Source organism: Schistocerca nitens, chromosome 8 (assembly GCF_023898315.1).
Source record: "Schistocerca nitens isolate TAMUIC-IGC-003100 chromosome 8, iqSchNite1.1, whole genome shotgun sequence".
NCBI classification, from domain to species: domain Eukaryota; kingdom Metazoa; phylum Arthropoda; class Insecta; order Orthoptera; family Acrididae; genus Schistocerca; species Schistocerca nitens.
Window position 1 is genome coordinate 420,495,512 of NC_064621.1, and position 14,370 is coordinate 420,509,881.

General features: G+C 40.8%; 1 protein-coding gene across 1 annotated transcript in view; it reads right to left on the reverse strand.

Annotated features, from left to right (window-relative positions):
• Positions 1-14,370, reverse strand: part of LOC126199266 (acetylcholinesterase-like) — an 89,908-nt gene that overhangs the window by 18,250 nt on the left and 57,288 nt on the right. The window contains exons 6-7 of the mRNA XM_049936072.1: positions 12,028-12,193; positions 3,434-3,615 (exon numbers count right to left, since the gene is read on the reverse strand). Of these exons, the coding sequence (XP_049792029.1) occupies positions 3,434-3,615; positions 12,028-12,193 (348 nt within the window). The remainder of the gene's footprint in view (positions 1-3,433; positions 3,616-12,027; positions 12,194-14,370) is intronic.

Below are 14,370 nucleotides of genomic sequence, written 5' to 3' on the forward strand. Positions count from 1 at the left end.
TAGAAATAATTGACGCTAATAATAATAATAATAATAATAGTAACAGTAATGGGCATTTAGAATGATATATATTAGTTTAGAATATTTGAAGCCTTTTCAGTATTATCGGGACGGGAACGATAAAGGAAAAGAGAAGACTGAAATGACAGTGACAGTGGCTATTAGGAAAGAACAAAACATGAACAGGGAACTCCGCCTGAGACGATGGGGCTCATTTCGCTTTCCCGCTACCGATAACTTTTAGCTGGCTCTCACCAGTGAGCGCGGATTACACCTTTGTTCGGTCATCGCTGCCTCCCCTAGACTTCAAAAGGAGGCGCTAGAGTCGCATTTGCGGAGAGGCCTCCGAAGAGCGCGGTCCTGGCAATTGGCAGGTAGTTTTCGCAGAGTCTGGAGCTGGGTACAGTAGCAGTGTTCGGAGCAGCGGTGCGGATCGGCACGATGTCTTTCCCGGGTCGTCATTCACTCTTTTTCACCAGGGCTGGGCAGAATGCAAAGGCCCGGTTCGCTTAAGCTGTGGCCAACTAGTTCAGCTCTGTGCACCGATTTCCCGGTCCGCAAGATGTTTGAGCAGATGTTCGTGTTTATGTTCATTGAGTCGTCATGCACGCCTTCTTATTTGGATCGCGTAATTTTATGACTAGTGTATTGCCTGTCTTCTTTGTGTGATTTTGAAGTAACATGATTTAATCTGCTCGCCAGCATTCTCTCTCAAAAAATTTGCCATGGTTAATGTTACGGTTATGTAATGTGCCCGGCTGTCACGCATAGCCATATCAAGGGCCTACGCCTTATCTGGTTTTCTATCTCTCTCTCTTTTGAGTTGTGTTTGTTTTAAAATTGTCATGCAAGAGAACCAGCTGTTTCTGAATTTTAATTTGTTTTCACGATGTTTTAGAAGATGGCTGGTTCTCCCTTACTATTAATCAGCCCTTTAAGCATGTTACGAGCTAATGGTAAGACCCTAGCGAGTGGTTATTCATATTCCTACCTGGAAGATATTGTCGCTCCCTTTCAGCAGTTCCCTGTTACCGAAGCTTATTTCCTAGTGCATATACACTTATTCGAAAGGCTCTATAAGTGCAGTTATGGGTGAACCATCACTTTTGATTGTAGTATAATCCTTCTGGTTTGTTAACTCCACTTTTGAAGTTACCGTGTCGGCGGCCTCTTGTCGCATGGGCCTGGTCTACTTGCGGTCGTGTGCACGGCTCTCCACCATTTCCTAGCGCTGGTTGCTATTGTTTGCAGTCGCTAGTCCTGGTTGTGTCTGCTCAAGTTGAGTATCTTATGTTATCTAACTTGGACTGTAACCGAAATTTTGTCGTCGGCTAAAAGGCCTTTGAATAACTGGCTTCACAGGGGGAATTTTCTGTTTAATGTTTTATATTTGAACTTGTGCATTTTATTGTAATTTTTTGGTGTAAGCCATTCGGGTATCCCCTAAAGGTCAATTGTTATTTTTTTTAATATTTATCTTTTGGGGGTCTGCCTAATGTCTTGAATTTTAATTTGTTTCAAGAAATTTATCTAGACCTGTTTTAATTATTTTAATTGGCTGGTATATTTAAACTTTTCAAATTTAAAAATGTTAAGAGAGGCCAATTTGTCAAGGTCTTATTTCTTGAATTTGTTTGTGGTTGTTATCATTGTAATTCAACGGCTGTAACTTTCACCATTTGAAGGCCTTCATCTGTATAATGACAAATTAACTTCATGCTATTTTGTCGAAACTGCATTATTCTCTTTTCTATGTACATGTATACCCATAATCTAACGCGCCACTGATGATGGAAATCTTTCTCATTGTTATGGTTGTAATATCGCCTTCTCCGTATACATACTTCCATGTTTAACATTTTAAAGAACATAGTTCTTATTATAGGAAACAACGATCTATAATTATTATAAATCAAATGGAAGCAGTCTCGATCGCATATTTTCTTTTTTTAAATGTGGTGACCAGGTGACCGGTTTCGATCTTATTATAAGATCATCTTCAGACCATAGATGTGTGCCGGAGGCAGTGGCGCATGCCAACCGTCTTGCTTATGGATGGTGGTGCACCGGCAGACATCCATGGTCTGAAGATGATCTTATAATAAGATCGAAACCGGTCACCACATTGAAAAAATTTATGCCATCAAGACTGCATCCAGTTTATTTATACTTCTATGTGGTGAAACTTCTTGGTGTGTGAGAGGTGCTTTACGTTATGTGTATATATGTATATATAAAAAGGTGCATCATACAGTTTTCGCTGCTGCATGATCACAGTCAGCATGGGAAGGTAAATAACAAATTTTGCATCGTAAATAATGAAAACATCTTCTCTTTAATAATTGATTTACATGACTTAAAATCTTTGCGAAGCACAATTACACTTGAAAGGCATTGTCTCACATCTTGTTTTGGCTGTAGGGCACCATCACTCCAAGGAAATTTATCAGCTGGGAAAACAAAAAGTGAAAGCTAATGTAAAATGTCTGAAGCTGAATTTGTCGGTTCGAAACCGGTAACGGCACTGTTTAAATAAATAAACATATTGTAGAAAGTGGCTGGTTACTGTTTTCTTCTATGCCAGAGTCAATCTATGTAAATTAACTTCAATTGTCCGGCAGGTTTCTCGAAGGGGACCTGTTGTTACTCAAAAAATTATTTGAAAATAAATGTCGTTTTCCAAGGATAAATGATGTTAGTTAAAGAGGCCTAGTCCTCCCATGTCATTTCCCTGATCCTGGTAACTCCACATGTCACTGCCGACAAGACGGGGGACTGACGAGAGTGAGCTGCACCTGATATGGGGGAGCGATGTGACTTGAGATGCAGTGAAACGCAGGGACAAACCCGTTTGTCGGATAATCTTCTTTGCTCAGTGATGAATTTTATTCATACTTTGAGTATGGTATTCTTATTTCCGTCTTTCCAGGTACTGTAGACCTCTAAACTGGATTTTATATGGATCGCGAACACGTTTCCTTTTCCAGGCATACGCCTACTTCAGCCGTTGTTATATGCGTCCCAATTCCTCCCACGTTCTTTATTAATTCTGCATTCCATGACTCAGGCCTACCGCTGTAATTCTCTTTGCAAAAGCAAAAGGTTTATTAACTTGTATAGTTGTGTGACAGGAACGACTACGTCATAATAGTTTTCAGATATCACTTCACAGACAGCTCACCACTAAAAGCTATGCAATGTAACCACTGAATAGTGGAGAGCTAAGAACACACGTAGGGGTGAATTGGAGACGTTCTGAAATCCATCAAACGAAATGTGACTATACGGAAGCTCATTTAAAAGTATATACAGTTCAGCACGAAGTTGTAAACAGTGGTGTTTTACTTGAATGCAGAAAACATTGATCTGTCTACCATTAATTTCACCGAATGCACGGGAAAGCAGATAACGTCTACAGTAAGACAGTACTTACGTCGTAAACAGCCTGGGTGTTATTCACGGAGAACCCTTCTTCCCCAAAGTAGAAATTCTCCACCTTTACTGCCGCTTCGGTTTGTTCCTCCACGGTTGGCAACGGCAGCTGGGAGCCAACGAGAAGTGTGAAGTTCTCTCTCATATCCGCAGCGAAAGCTTCGTCCGTCAGAATTCCAGACGCTGAAACAAAATACACGTTGCCCGTGAAATGCCACCTTCCTGGATAAGCATGTCGTTTTACATGTATGTTGTTACAACAGTATTTTACGGACTATAAGACGCATTGTTTCCTTCGAAAAATTGCCTCCAAACTAAAATAAAAATTTCCAGTGTTGATTTAAAATTCCTGTCCGTCTTAAAAATGGCCATATATTAGATGCCGAGGGAAACCTATCTCTATCTGGCAACACTGTATTCAACTGGCAGTAGCAGTGCACCGATGCGACGAAAATGGGTTCACAAGCTTGCTAACACTGTCTCGCTCCCGCCCCGCCAAACCCAGAACTCTGTTTAACCTACGACGCGTCGTTGCTGTCTACGGTACCAGTAAACTCGAATTGAAAGTGATTTGTGTTATCGATAACAGTACAATAATTTTGTTAACAGCTAGATATTTAATGGAAAAGGCATTGATATGCTGCGGCCTGTAAATTGAAAGTAATAATATATGCAGAAGTACATGGACACAGAGCAGCCGAGAGGCATTTCGGTTCTCCAACGGAAAATGCCATTTCGGATTAGCGGTCTAGAAAAGAAGAACTAGAAAAAATGAGGAAGACTAAATGTGCAAACAAAGGACTGAATGGAAAACGGCCAAAACTAGAGAATGACCTACTCAAGCGGATTCACACCTCCCAAAATAGCATTAATACAAAAATGATTCAGATACATTCTCGAAAGGTAGCGCGACAATGTAACTTAACAGACTTTAAGGGTGGACTTTTCGGGAAGCAGGGGCCTTGTAACCTATATAATATCAATGAAAAAATTTTGTAGATCGTTATCGTACTTTATGGAAACGACCGGTTTCGGCCTAGATCTGTCCCTTCTTCAGACAGCACCACGAGTTGAAGTTGACTGTGTGTAGAATACTCAGTAGACCTCAGATTCAGCGACAGAGGTCAACTGACTGTTCTGCACATCGTCAACTTCAGATGATGGCGCTGTCTGATGATGGTCTCAGCCTTCGCCGAAACAGATTATTTTAATAAAGTACACTCACGATCTAGAGTGTTTTTTCACAGATTTTAAGTGTGGAGTTTTTTGGTGCTACAGGTTTATGAAGTATCACGGACTTACCTGCGAAACAAAAACAAAATGTATCATAAAATGCCACAAGAAAACGAAGAGAAAATATTATCTTTTCATCTCTTTATTACTTAACATCGAAAAAACACCAATGTTGAACTAAGCCAAACAGCGAATATGGACGAAGCTCCCCTGACATTTGATGTGCCGAGTAAGAGAAATGTTGCCATGAAAGGTGCTAAAACTGTAACTATAAAAACAACTGGACACGAAAAAATGCACTACTCTGTTGTCCTTTCCTGTTGTGTTGACGGTACTAAACTTAACCCAATGATCATTTTCAGACAAAACACAATGCCAAAACTTTCTGGAATACCACCAGGTGTTATTGTTCACGTACATGTCAAGAGTAGAACACACGAGGCTGGTATGAAATTATGGATCAACGGAGTGTGGGGGAGAAGGAAAGGTGCTTTACCGATGAAGAGTTCTAGTGTTGGATCAGTTTAGTAGTCATTTGAAAAAATCTGTAAAAGAGAAATTAAAGCGGGAAAATGCATAGCTTGGTGTTATTCCGAGAGGACTTACATCACAACTGCAACATCTCGATGTCTCGATAAGTAAACCATTGAAAAATTTACATGAGAGAGAAACGAAGCAATTGGATGAGGGATGAAACCGAACACGAATTCATGCTGAAGGGAGCTTTAAAACGACCTGCAATCGAGCAAGTGTGTCAGTGAATAAAACAGTCGTGGTCTAGAGTGAAAGAAGCCGTTATTGTTAAAACTTTCAAGAAGTGCGGCATAAGTAACGCTCGCGATGGCAGCGAAGACCAGCTTACATATGAAGAGGACAACGATGAAGATAAAGATGAATAAAAAGAAGAAGAAGAAGAAAGTTCAGATGACGATTCTGAGGCATATAAAGGTCAATTCGGCATTATAAACTAAGAATTTTTTTAGACTGTCTTTGCAAACTCAAATGTTCAAATGTGTGTGAATTCATAAGGGACAAAATTGCTGAGGTCATCGGTCACTAGACTTAAACATACTACTTAAATTAACTTAACGCTAAGGACAACACACACACCCACGCTCGAGGGTGGATTCGAACCTCCGGCGGGAGGGGCCGCACGATTAGTGACATGGCGCCTCGAACCACGCGGCCACTCCGCGCGGCTGTTTCAGTCTATTAACTAAAATACTAAACATGTTATTTCTTAAAAAACTGCTTAAGAAATAAGGTGCGTCTTATAGTAAGTAAAATGCCGTATGGACAACACACTCTATTCCTCTTATAATCCATCCGCGCAGAAAAGGTGGCAAAATGAGTCGACAAAGCGAAAGATGTAGGATAATTCTTTGGAAGCAAGGTATACTTCCCAAAGTAAACGTTGTCTTAGATAGTCCACGATATTCCAGTTGCGATTAATAAAATTTACAAAACACGAACAGGATGGAAGCTCTCGGGACTTAGGTAAGGTCACCATTTTTCGTAGGTCCGCAAGAACAATGTTTCTCACAGCGCATAGTCCTTGAGGATCTGTGATGATTGCCTCACGTGGACTGAAACAGCCTGTATCAGACCAAACGCCAAGGCCAACCACGTGTTGATGGCAGGGGTTTCCGTCACAGATTGTGACGACTCATAGGTAGACTACAGTCCAACAAATAACCCTGCACTTCAGCGCTGGATAAACCTTAGTAACTCATCTTTCCACACGATTAACGTCTACAGGAAGATCGGTGCTGTGACTAGTGTGATGACACCAATGTGACGGCGATTGTTTACAAAGTGGTTCGTTTTGTTTTCCCAATTATTAGGTAACATTTTAGAAACAAAGAAAAGAGACTACGGTTTTGTGTATTGTATTTATGTTAACTCTTCCTGTACAGGGGCTGTCTTACAGCTGAAAGAGTTTAATTTCAAGGGAAAAGAGAAACTGGGGTTTCACATGTGTTGACAACAGGAACTACCATAAGCTGTGGAAACGTTTCCTTTCCAACACGGGCTAAATATGTCTTACATGTATTTATAATGATTTCCAGGTAACAGAGTCTTAAAGTTAATTAGAAAATTGAACCGAAATATTTATACTCCAATGAGATCGTGAAGGTCAAGAGTTCTTCATACTCAAACAGTAAACAATTGTGGAATCTTTCAGAAAGTATTCTCTTTTTGGTAACACATGAAAATTTCTCGCGAACCGGGCCTCGAATTCGGATTTTCTGTTTGCTGTGAGAGGTCGCCTTAACGACTTTGTCTACCCGAGCACCCTTCCAGGACAGATCCAAATTTCCATACGTTATTCTATCAACGAATCGCTCGCAACTTTACCTGAATTCTGTCCACAGGGTTTCAATTAGATAATCGTAATCAACGTTAATATTATGGTAGTCATTTTGCCTGTAGAGGCTTTTGATAATCATTTTTAACAACGTCTGAAGAAACATACATTGGTAAATATTTTGCAGCTGTACTAAATTTATGAAATTTCACGTGTCACCAACAGATAATATCTCTATACCTGATTCAGAAAAATTTTGCAATTGCTAATAAATTGAAGTTTAGTACAGCTGCAAGTTCATCACCAGTGTCCGTTTACTCAAATATTGTTAAAAATTAGTGTTACAAACCTAGATATGTAAAAATACGATCGTAATACTAAAGTTGAATACGTTTGTGTGCTTGAATCCCTGTGGCAGGAATCCAAGTTGCGAGCGATGGGGTCGTTGACAGCCTATCTTATATGCTGATCCAATACGAACTAACTTTTGGCACCTCTAGAAGAAATGTACTTTGATTTGCAAATTATATCAGTGTGAATGAGAAGAACGTAGTTAGGGGTGTTCTATTGTTTGCAGATTAACAGACTAAGTCAGTGGACACTGTCTTTTATTACAGAGGATCCTTTTCACCACCAGTTATTAATTTTCTGTGGCAGTTTATTATATGTACGTCACGGAGATAGAAACATGGTTTGATCATTTTGCCTGGTGTGATCAGTTTGTAAATTCATTCAAATGAAATGTACTGCAAAGTTACGAGAAAAATGGAGGAGGAGCTTTCAAAACGACCATGTTTGTTACAAAAATTGATATTTCCTTTTACTTTCTGCATTCTCCGGTCAAAAACATCCTGTGAATGGCGAAGAATTTCTGCCGCATCGATAAATCGGACAACAAGGTAATCAAAATTCCTCATATAGATTCACCAGTGAAATTCAGGAGTCTTAATGTGCAAACTTTCAGCTAATTCATTCCAGGTAGTCTCTTATAGTATCTGCAAAAGTAGATTGGACACCACTGTGCTGGAAGCACATTTCTACTCTAATCGTCAAATTTCCTTTCTTCTGTCAGTCGGTAGTTACATTGGACTGGCCTAAATGTAAAATTTCAATCATTGTTTCTTAGTGTTACTTGTTTACTTTTGGTGTTTCGTTGTCAGTTTGTTAGCTACTATGACACTATTAGCGGATATTAGTTTATTTGTATTTAAAAAATCGGAATTTATAAGGATTTCTCCGTAATTAGTATGATTATGAAAAGAGACTACGGAGACTTTTCACTACTCATCTGCATGAAAAGAGACTTGTAATACCTTATCTCGTTGCCCTGTTTCTGATTTCAGCTGTCGCGAGACCGTTCGCCTACTTAAAGGTATTTTAGCACATCTGGTAACTCTGAGGAACAGAACGGCAACAGGAATTTTAGCAGTGGGTTTAAAAATTTGTCGAGACGAGTTCAATAGAGATGGAGCCATAGATCTTACGGAGCGTGATGGTGGAAGAAAGAATCCGCCGATTGTATGAATCAACTACACCGGCAAACCACTGAAGTTACTTGGGGAAAATCGACAACTTAAATCAAGATGCTTAAACGGGATCCCAAGCTGCCCTCCTTCGGAACACAGGTCCACCGTCTTAGCCACAGCGCCAGTTCTCTGTTGATTAGCCGCGATGTTTGTCAGGGCTATGTGCATTCCTTAATTTCCTGAAGATATTTTGACGAAAATAAAGAAGGAATGTGTGACAACGGAACATATGTGAATAATATATTTGTTTGCACTGTCATCTTATGCAGAAGCTGTAAAAATCGGTTATGTTGGTTTCTCCGCCTTAAGCTCACTGCAATTTAAATAAACAGAGTTTTACATCAGATGCGTTTCGATTTTATTTATAAAGCATCTTCTGTGCTCATCCTGTAAATTAGATACGTATGTTTGCATATTTTGGTTGTTTTAGAAAAAAAGAGCATTTTGTTAAAGAAATTGGTGTGTAGTTTACTTGCAGTGATTCTGCCTCTGTCCGTGCTAACAAAGAGGGTGTAAGCAATGGTTTGAGAATATGTAAACAATAGGAAGAAACACCATAAGCAAATTGCATGCCAGCTTTATAAGCAAAATGTTGTTTTTAATCTAAAAACAAAAACGTACAAACATATCTACCCTATTTGCAGCATGAAGACAGAAGATGTTTTATATACATGAGCGAAACGCGTCTGGTGTAAAATTCTCTTTAATTAAACTGCAATAAGCTTAAGAAAGAGAAACCAATAATAACATCTGAATAACTCTTATTTAGCTAATGGCACTGTAATGTTTACCTTTAGAGCAGACAAATCTCAACAAGGAACAGCAGAACTGAAGAAAGCACATTTGAAAATATGCCTGAAATTAAAATTATTAAAATAATGTAGGCAATAACTAGCGCGTCGACAGAAGAACAGTACAAATAAACAATGAACTTATAAAAGTGGATCGGATTGTATATTTGTCAGTTCGAGGCAACAGCCAAACAGACAGAAAATAAATAAGTATACTGAACACTGAAATTTTTTTGTAGAGTTTTCAGTACACTAAACAGGTTTTTCAGAATTTGGCTCCTTCCTCCCATTGTGTCTCGAAAGGAAGGTTGACTGTGTTTATTTGACTTGAGACCATGTGACAAGTACGATGTTGTAGTGCCTATGTTATTCCGAATAACGGTGCACTGTTCCTTTAATAGGCACTGTGGCAACTATAGTCGTTATCAAATACATTAAATGTATTCGCAGTTGCAAATATGGACAACCATCGGGTGTGAAATGGAACAACGACTCAAAATTTTTGCTGGACAAGGACTCGAACACGGATTTCCCTCTTACCGCTCGCGATAAATAGAAGTATTGAAAATGTGGTGGTGTCGGGCGGATCATGTATCTAGCCGAATCGATTGTACATGAAGCAAGGAAATGCTTTGCTGCATTTCAAGAGATGATATCAGATCGATCTGACGTCTTAAATGAAGGCGGGTTCATAAGAGACAAACTAAAACTATTATGTGTCAGTCACTCTTCATTTTTTAACATGAATCGTTTCGAGGCCTTACACCACCATCATCGTCATGCGTATCAGTGGATTACATTACATTTTTGTTTTCTGGGTGGAGCCAGTTGTCTTAGATTTAATTTCGATAGAAATAATAAACATTTGTTAACATAATATGGCACAACGATTAAAATTTGTAAACAATAATTAATATACTCACATTACATAAACACAAAACAACAACATAAATAGTCCTGAGATTGTACAAATGTAGATATATACAACCTTGAAAGTCAAATAGCATTCATTACTAGCTTACATTGCGAATAAAATGCACAGATAACGTAATACAACATTTTGGCTTCACAATATAAATTATAAACCCACATTTCATCACATTTATTTGTTAATCTTTCGGTTTGATGATTTGGGAGTTGCTTTTCTGACTTCCTGTACATCGTCTAGTATACTTGAGATGCTTCTAATAAAGCTGATTGCCACGTTCTCAGCTTTATCAATGAATGTGTTAAGCCCATGTTACCTGTTATGAACAAAAATTGCAGGTTATTCATAGAGGTTCAGTAGTTTCTTTTTTAGTTTGTAGAGTATTATTAGATTACTGCAGCGTAGAACATGTTTTGTGTCGTTAATGTGACTAGTATCTAAATGTATTTACAAGTTCTGTAAACCCAGTTCGGAAACGTCGTCTAGTCTGGCTATAATGGGTACTTTGTCTCGTAAACATACGATTTGCAAAATTTTTTTTATTTTTATTTTTATTTTTGCTGTAGGGCAGTGAATTACATAATGTATTATGATGGAAAAAACAACTCTTACGTACCAGTGTGTTAGTATATTAGCAATTCACAACAGAAAACATGGGCAGAACACAACGACAAAGCTGAGACAGTGGCAGTGAACTCTTTTTGAAGCCTCGTAGACACATTAGACGTTGTTTCTCAAGCATATTAGGTGAAGCACAGTAACTTTTACTGTTATAATTTTTGTCAGTGCCTAAATGATAAAATAACTCCCAATACACCAAATCGAAAAATTAGCAAACAAATATGCTGAAATATAGGTTGATAAGCTGTTTACTTTTCATATTTTTCGTTAATGCAATAGTGATATTCTTGAGCGAAAAGGCCGTGAAGAGTTAAATACACACGTATTTGTTATCTCTCCTTTTTCCCAATGTAAGCTGGTGACGAAAGCTCTGTGACTGACAAAGCACTGTTTTTCTACTTCCATACAAGCTCTGTACTTTTAATGTTGTTGTTTCATATTTGTGTGACACCTAAAACTGATGTATATTTATGACGAACTTCAGGGTTATTTCTGCTGGAACATACTGCAACTAGTTTCATTTTTCTTTAAAATGTGTGATCCTACTGTTATATTACGTTAACAAATACTGGTTATACCATGTTTGTAGTGCAGGAGAACTCTAGAACTCAGAACAAACAACCGACTACAGCCAGCAAACAAAAATGTAATGCAACCCACTCATCCACCTGATGATGACGGTGTAATTTACCTTTTACTGCCATAAATGGTCGTGGTTGACACATCCACAGCCCATCATGGACGACACAACATTAACGTTGGTAGATGCTACTAGAAAACATACATTAACAACACACAAAACCCAAACTACAGCCCATGATGTATGCACAGATATAGAGGACATCTTTATCCACATGTGGATATTAAACGTCTAGCGACAACGACAATGATGATTATGATACGGTGCACTGCAACATAACTTCGGAAACACACTATAAGGTAGGCTTTGAATCTTAAATGTAGTCGCAGGCATCGGTGTCATGTATTATGTTAGGTTAAGCAATGAGGCACATAGACCAGAAAACAGTTAAGTAACAGAGCCTAAAGATAATGCACTCCCAGGTACACATCTACATTGTGAGACGTGTTGTGTGTCAGCAGTTATAAATGACATATTAGTGTAGTAATTTATGTAGTCGGCTTTGAGGTAACAGTGCACTACATTTGTATACAAGTTTGTGTACGTACATTCAACAATGACACTGCCATCTGCAGAAGTGACGCCTGTCATGACGGCGACCTGGTTGTAGCGGCCGTCCCTCAGGATGTCACCTGGAGACTCGGTGACCACCGCAGTGTCAGACTGTGGCTCAATAACGGGCGAAAAGGCGATTCCCTTGCGGCCTCGCTTCTCCTGTAGGGAGGTAACAGCAGGTGCTGCTCAAGGCACACTCAGTGTTGGAAATGGCAAATGAGAACGTTTATACTAAAGCTTGTGACAGGGGCACTTATAATTGCAGTGGTCAGATACAAACAACTTCACACATTCAATAAAGTCACCACATGACCGAACAATATTTTTCACACAATATAAAATTCCGATTTTCATTTACGTTTAAAGAGATAGCACAGTATAATTTTTTTCACGTTTAAATGTGAACACTTGTAAAGAAAAGTTATTTCAGACAGACCATTGAAACAGTAAAAATGTGTTAAATACGAGGGCCGTTCAGAAAGTAACCTCCAGTTGACTTAAAAAAATACACCAAGTTAAATAAAAATATTTTAATACACTCCTGGAAATGGAAAAAAGAACACATTGACACCGGTGTGTCAGACCCACCATACTTGCTCCGGACACTGCGAGAGGGCTGTACAAGCAATGATCACACGCACGGCACAGCGGACACACCAGGAACCGCGGTGTTGGCCGTCGAATGGCGCTAGCTGCGCAGCATTTGTGCATCGCCGCCGTCAGTGTCAGCCAGTTTGCCGTGACATACGGAGCTCCATCGCAGTCTTTAACACTGGTAGCATGCCGCGACAGCGTGGACGTGAACCGGATGTGCAGTTGACGGACTTTGAGCGAGGGCGTATAGTGGGCATGCGGGAGGCCGCGTGGACGTACCGCCGAATTGCTCAACACGTGGGGCGTGAGGTCTCCACAGTACATCGATGTTGTCGCGAGTGGTCGGCGGAAGGTGCACGTGCCCGTCGACCTGGGACCGGACCGCAGCGACGCACGGATGCACGCCAAGACCGTAGGATCCTACGCAGTGCCGTAGGGGACCGCACCGCCACTTCCCAGCAAATTAGGGACACTGTTGCTCCTGGGGTATCGGCGAGGACCATTCGCAACCGTCTCCATGAAGCTGGGCTACGGTCCCGCACACCGTTAGGCCGTCTTCCACTCACGCCCCAACATCGTGCAGCCCGCCTCCAGTGGTGTCGCGACAGGCGTGAATGGAGGGACGAATGGAGACGTGTCGTCTTCAGCGATGAGAGTCGCTTCTGCCTTGGTGCCAATGATGGTCGTATGCGTGTATGGCGCCGAGCAGGTGAGCGCCACAATCAGGATTGCATACGACCGAGGCACACAGGGCCAACACCCGGCATCTTGGTGTGGGGAGCGATCTCCTACACTGGCCGTACACCACTGGTGATCGTCGAGGGGACACTGAATAGTGCACGGTACATCCAAACCGTCATCGAACCCATCGTTCTACCATTCCTAGACCGGCAAGGGAACTTGCTGTTCCAACAGGACAATGCACGTCCGCATGTATCCCGTGCCACCCAACGTTCTCTAGAAGGTGTAAGTCAACTACCCTGGCCAGCAAGATCTCCGGATCTGTCCTCCATTGAGCATGTTTGGGACTGGATGAAGCGTTGTCTCACGCGGTCTGCACGTCCAGCACGAACGCTGGTCCAACTGAGGCGCCAGGTGGAAATGGCATGGCAAGCCGTTCCACAGGACTACATCCAGCATCTGTACGATCGTCTCCATGGGAGAATAGCAGCCTGCATTGCTGCGAAAGGTGGATATACACTGTACTAGTGCCGACATTGTGCATGCTCTGTTGCCTGTGTCTATGTGCCTGTGGTTCTGTCAGTGTGATCATGTGATGTATCTGAATGTGTCAATAAAGTTTCCCCTTCCTGGGACAATGAATTCACGGTGTTCTTATTTCAATTTCCAGGAGTGTATATACATCTTACAACTACATCTTTGCACTATTTTTCTACATAGTCTCCATAGCGATTGAGGCACTTATCGTATCTCTTCACAAGCTTTGAAATTCCTTCTGCATAAAAATCACCCGCTTGTGCCTGGAGCCAGCCTGTGAGCGCATCTTTGAGCTCTTCGTCGTCATCAAACCGCTGTGACCCGAGCCATTTCTTCAAATGCATGAAGAGGTGATAATCACTTGGCGGCAGGTCTGGGCTGTAAGGTGGATGGTTGATAACGTCCCACTTGAAGGACTCAAGAAGGGCCGTTGTTCTGCGAGCAGAGTGAGGACGGGCGTTATCGTGCAAAAAAACGATACCGGAAGTCAGCATACCACGGCGTTTGTTCTGTATAGCCCGTCG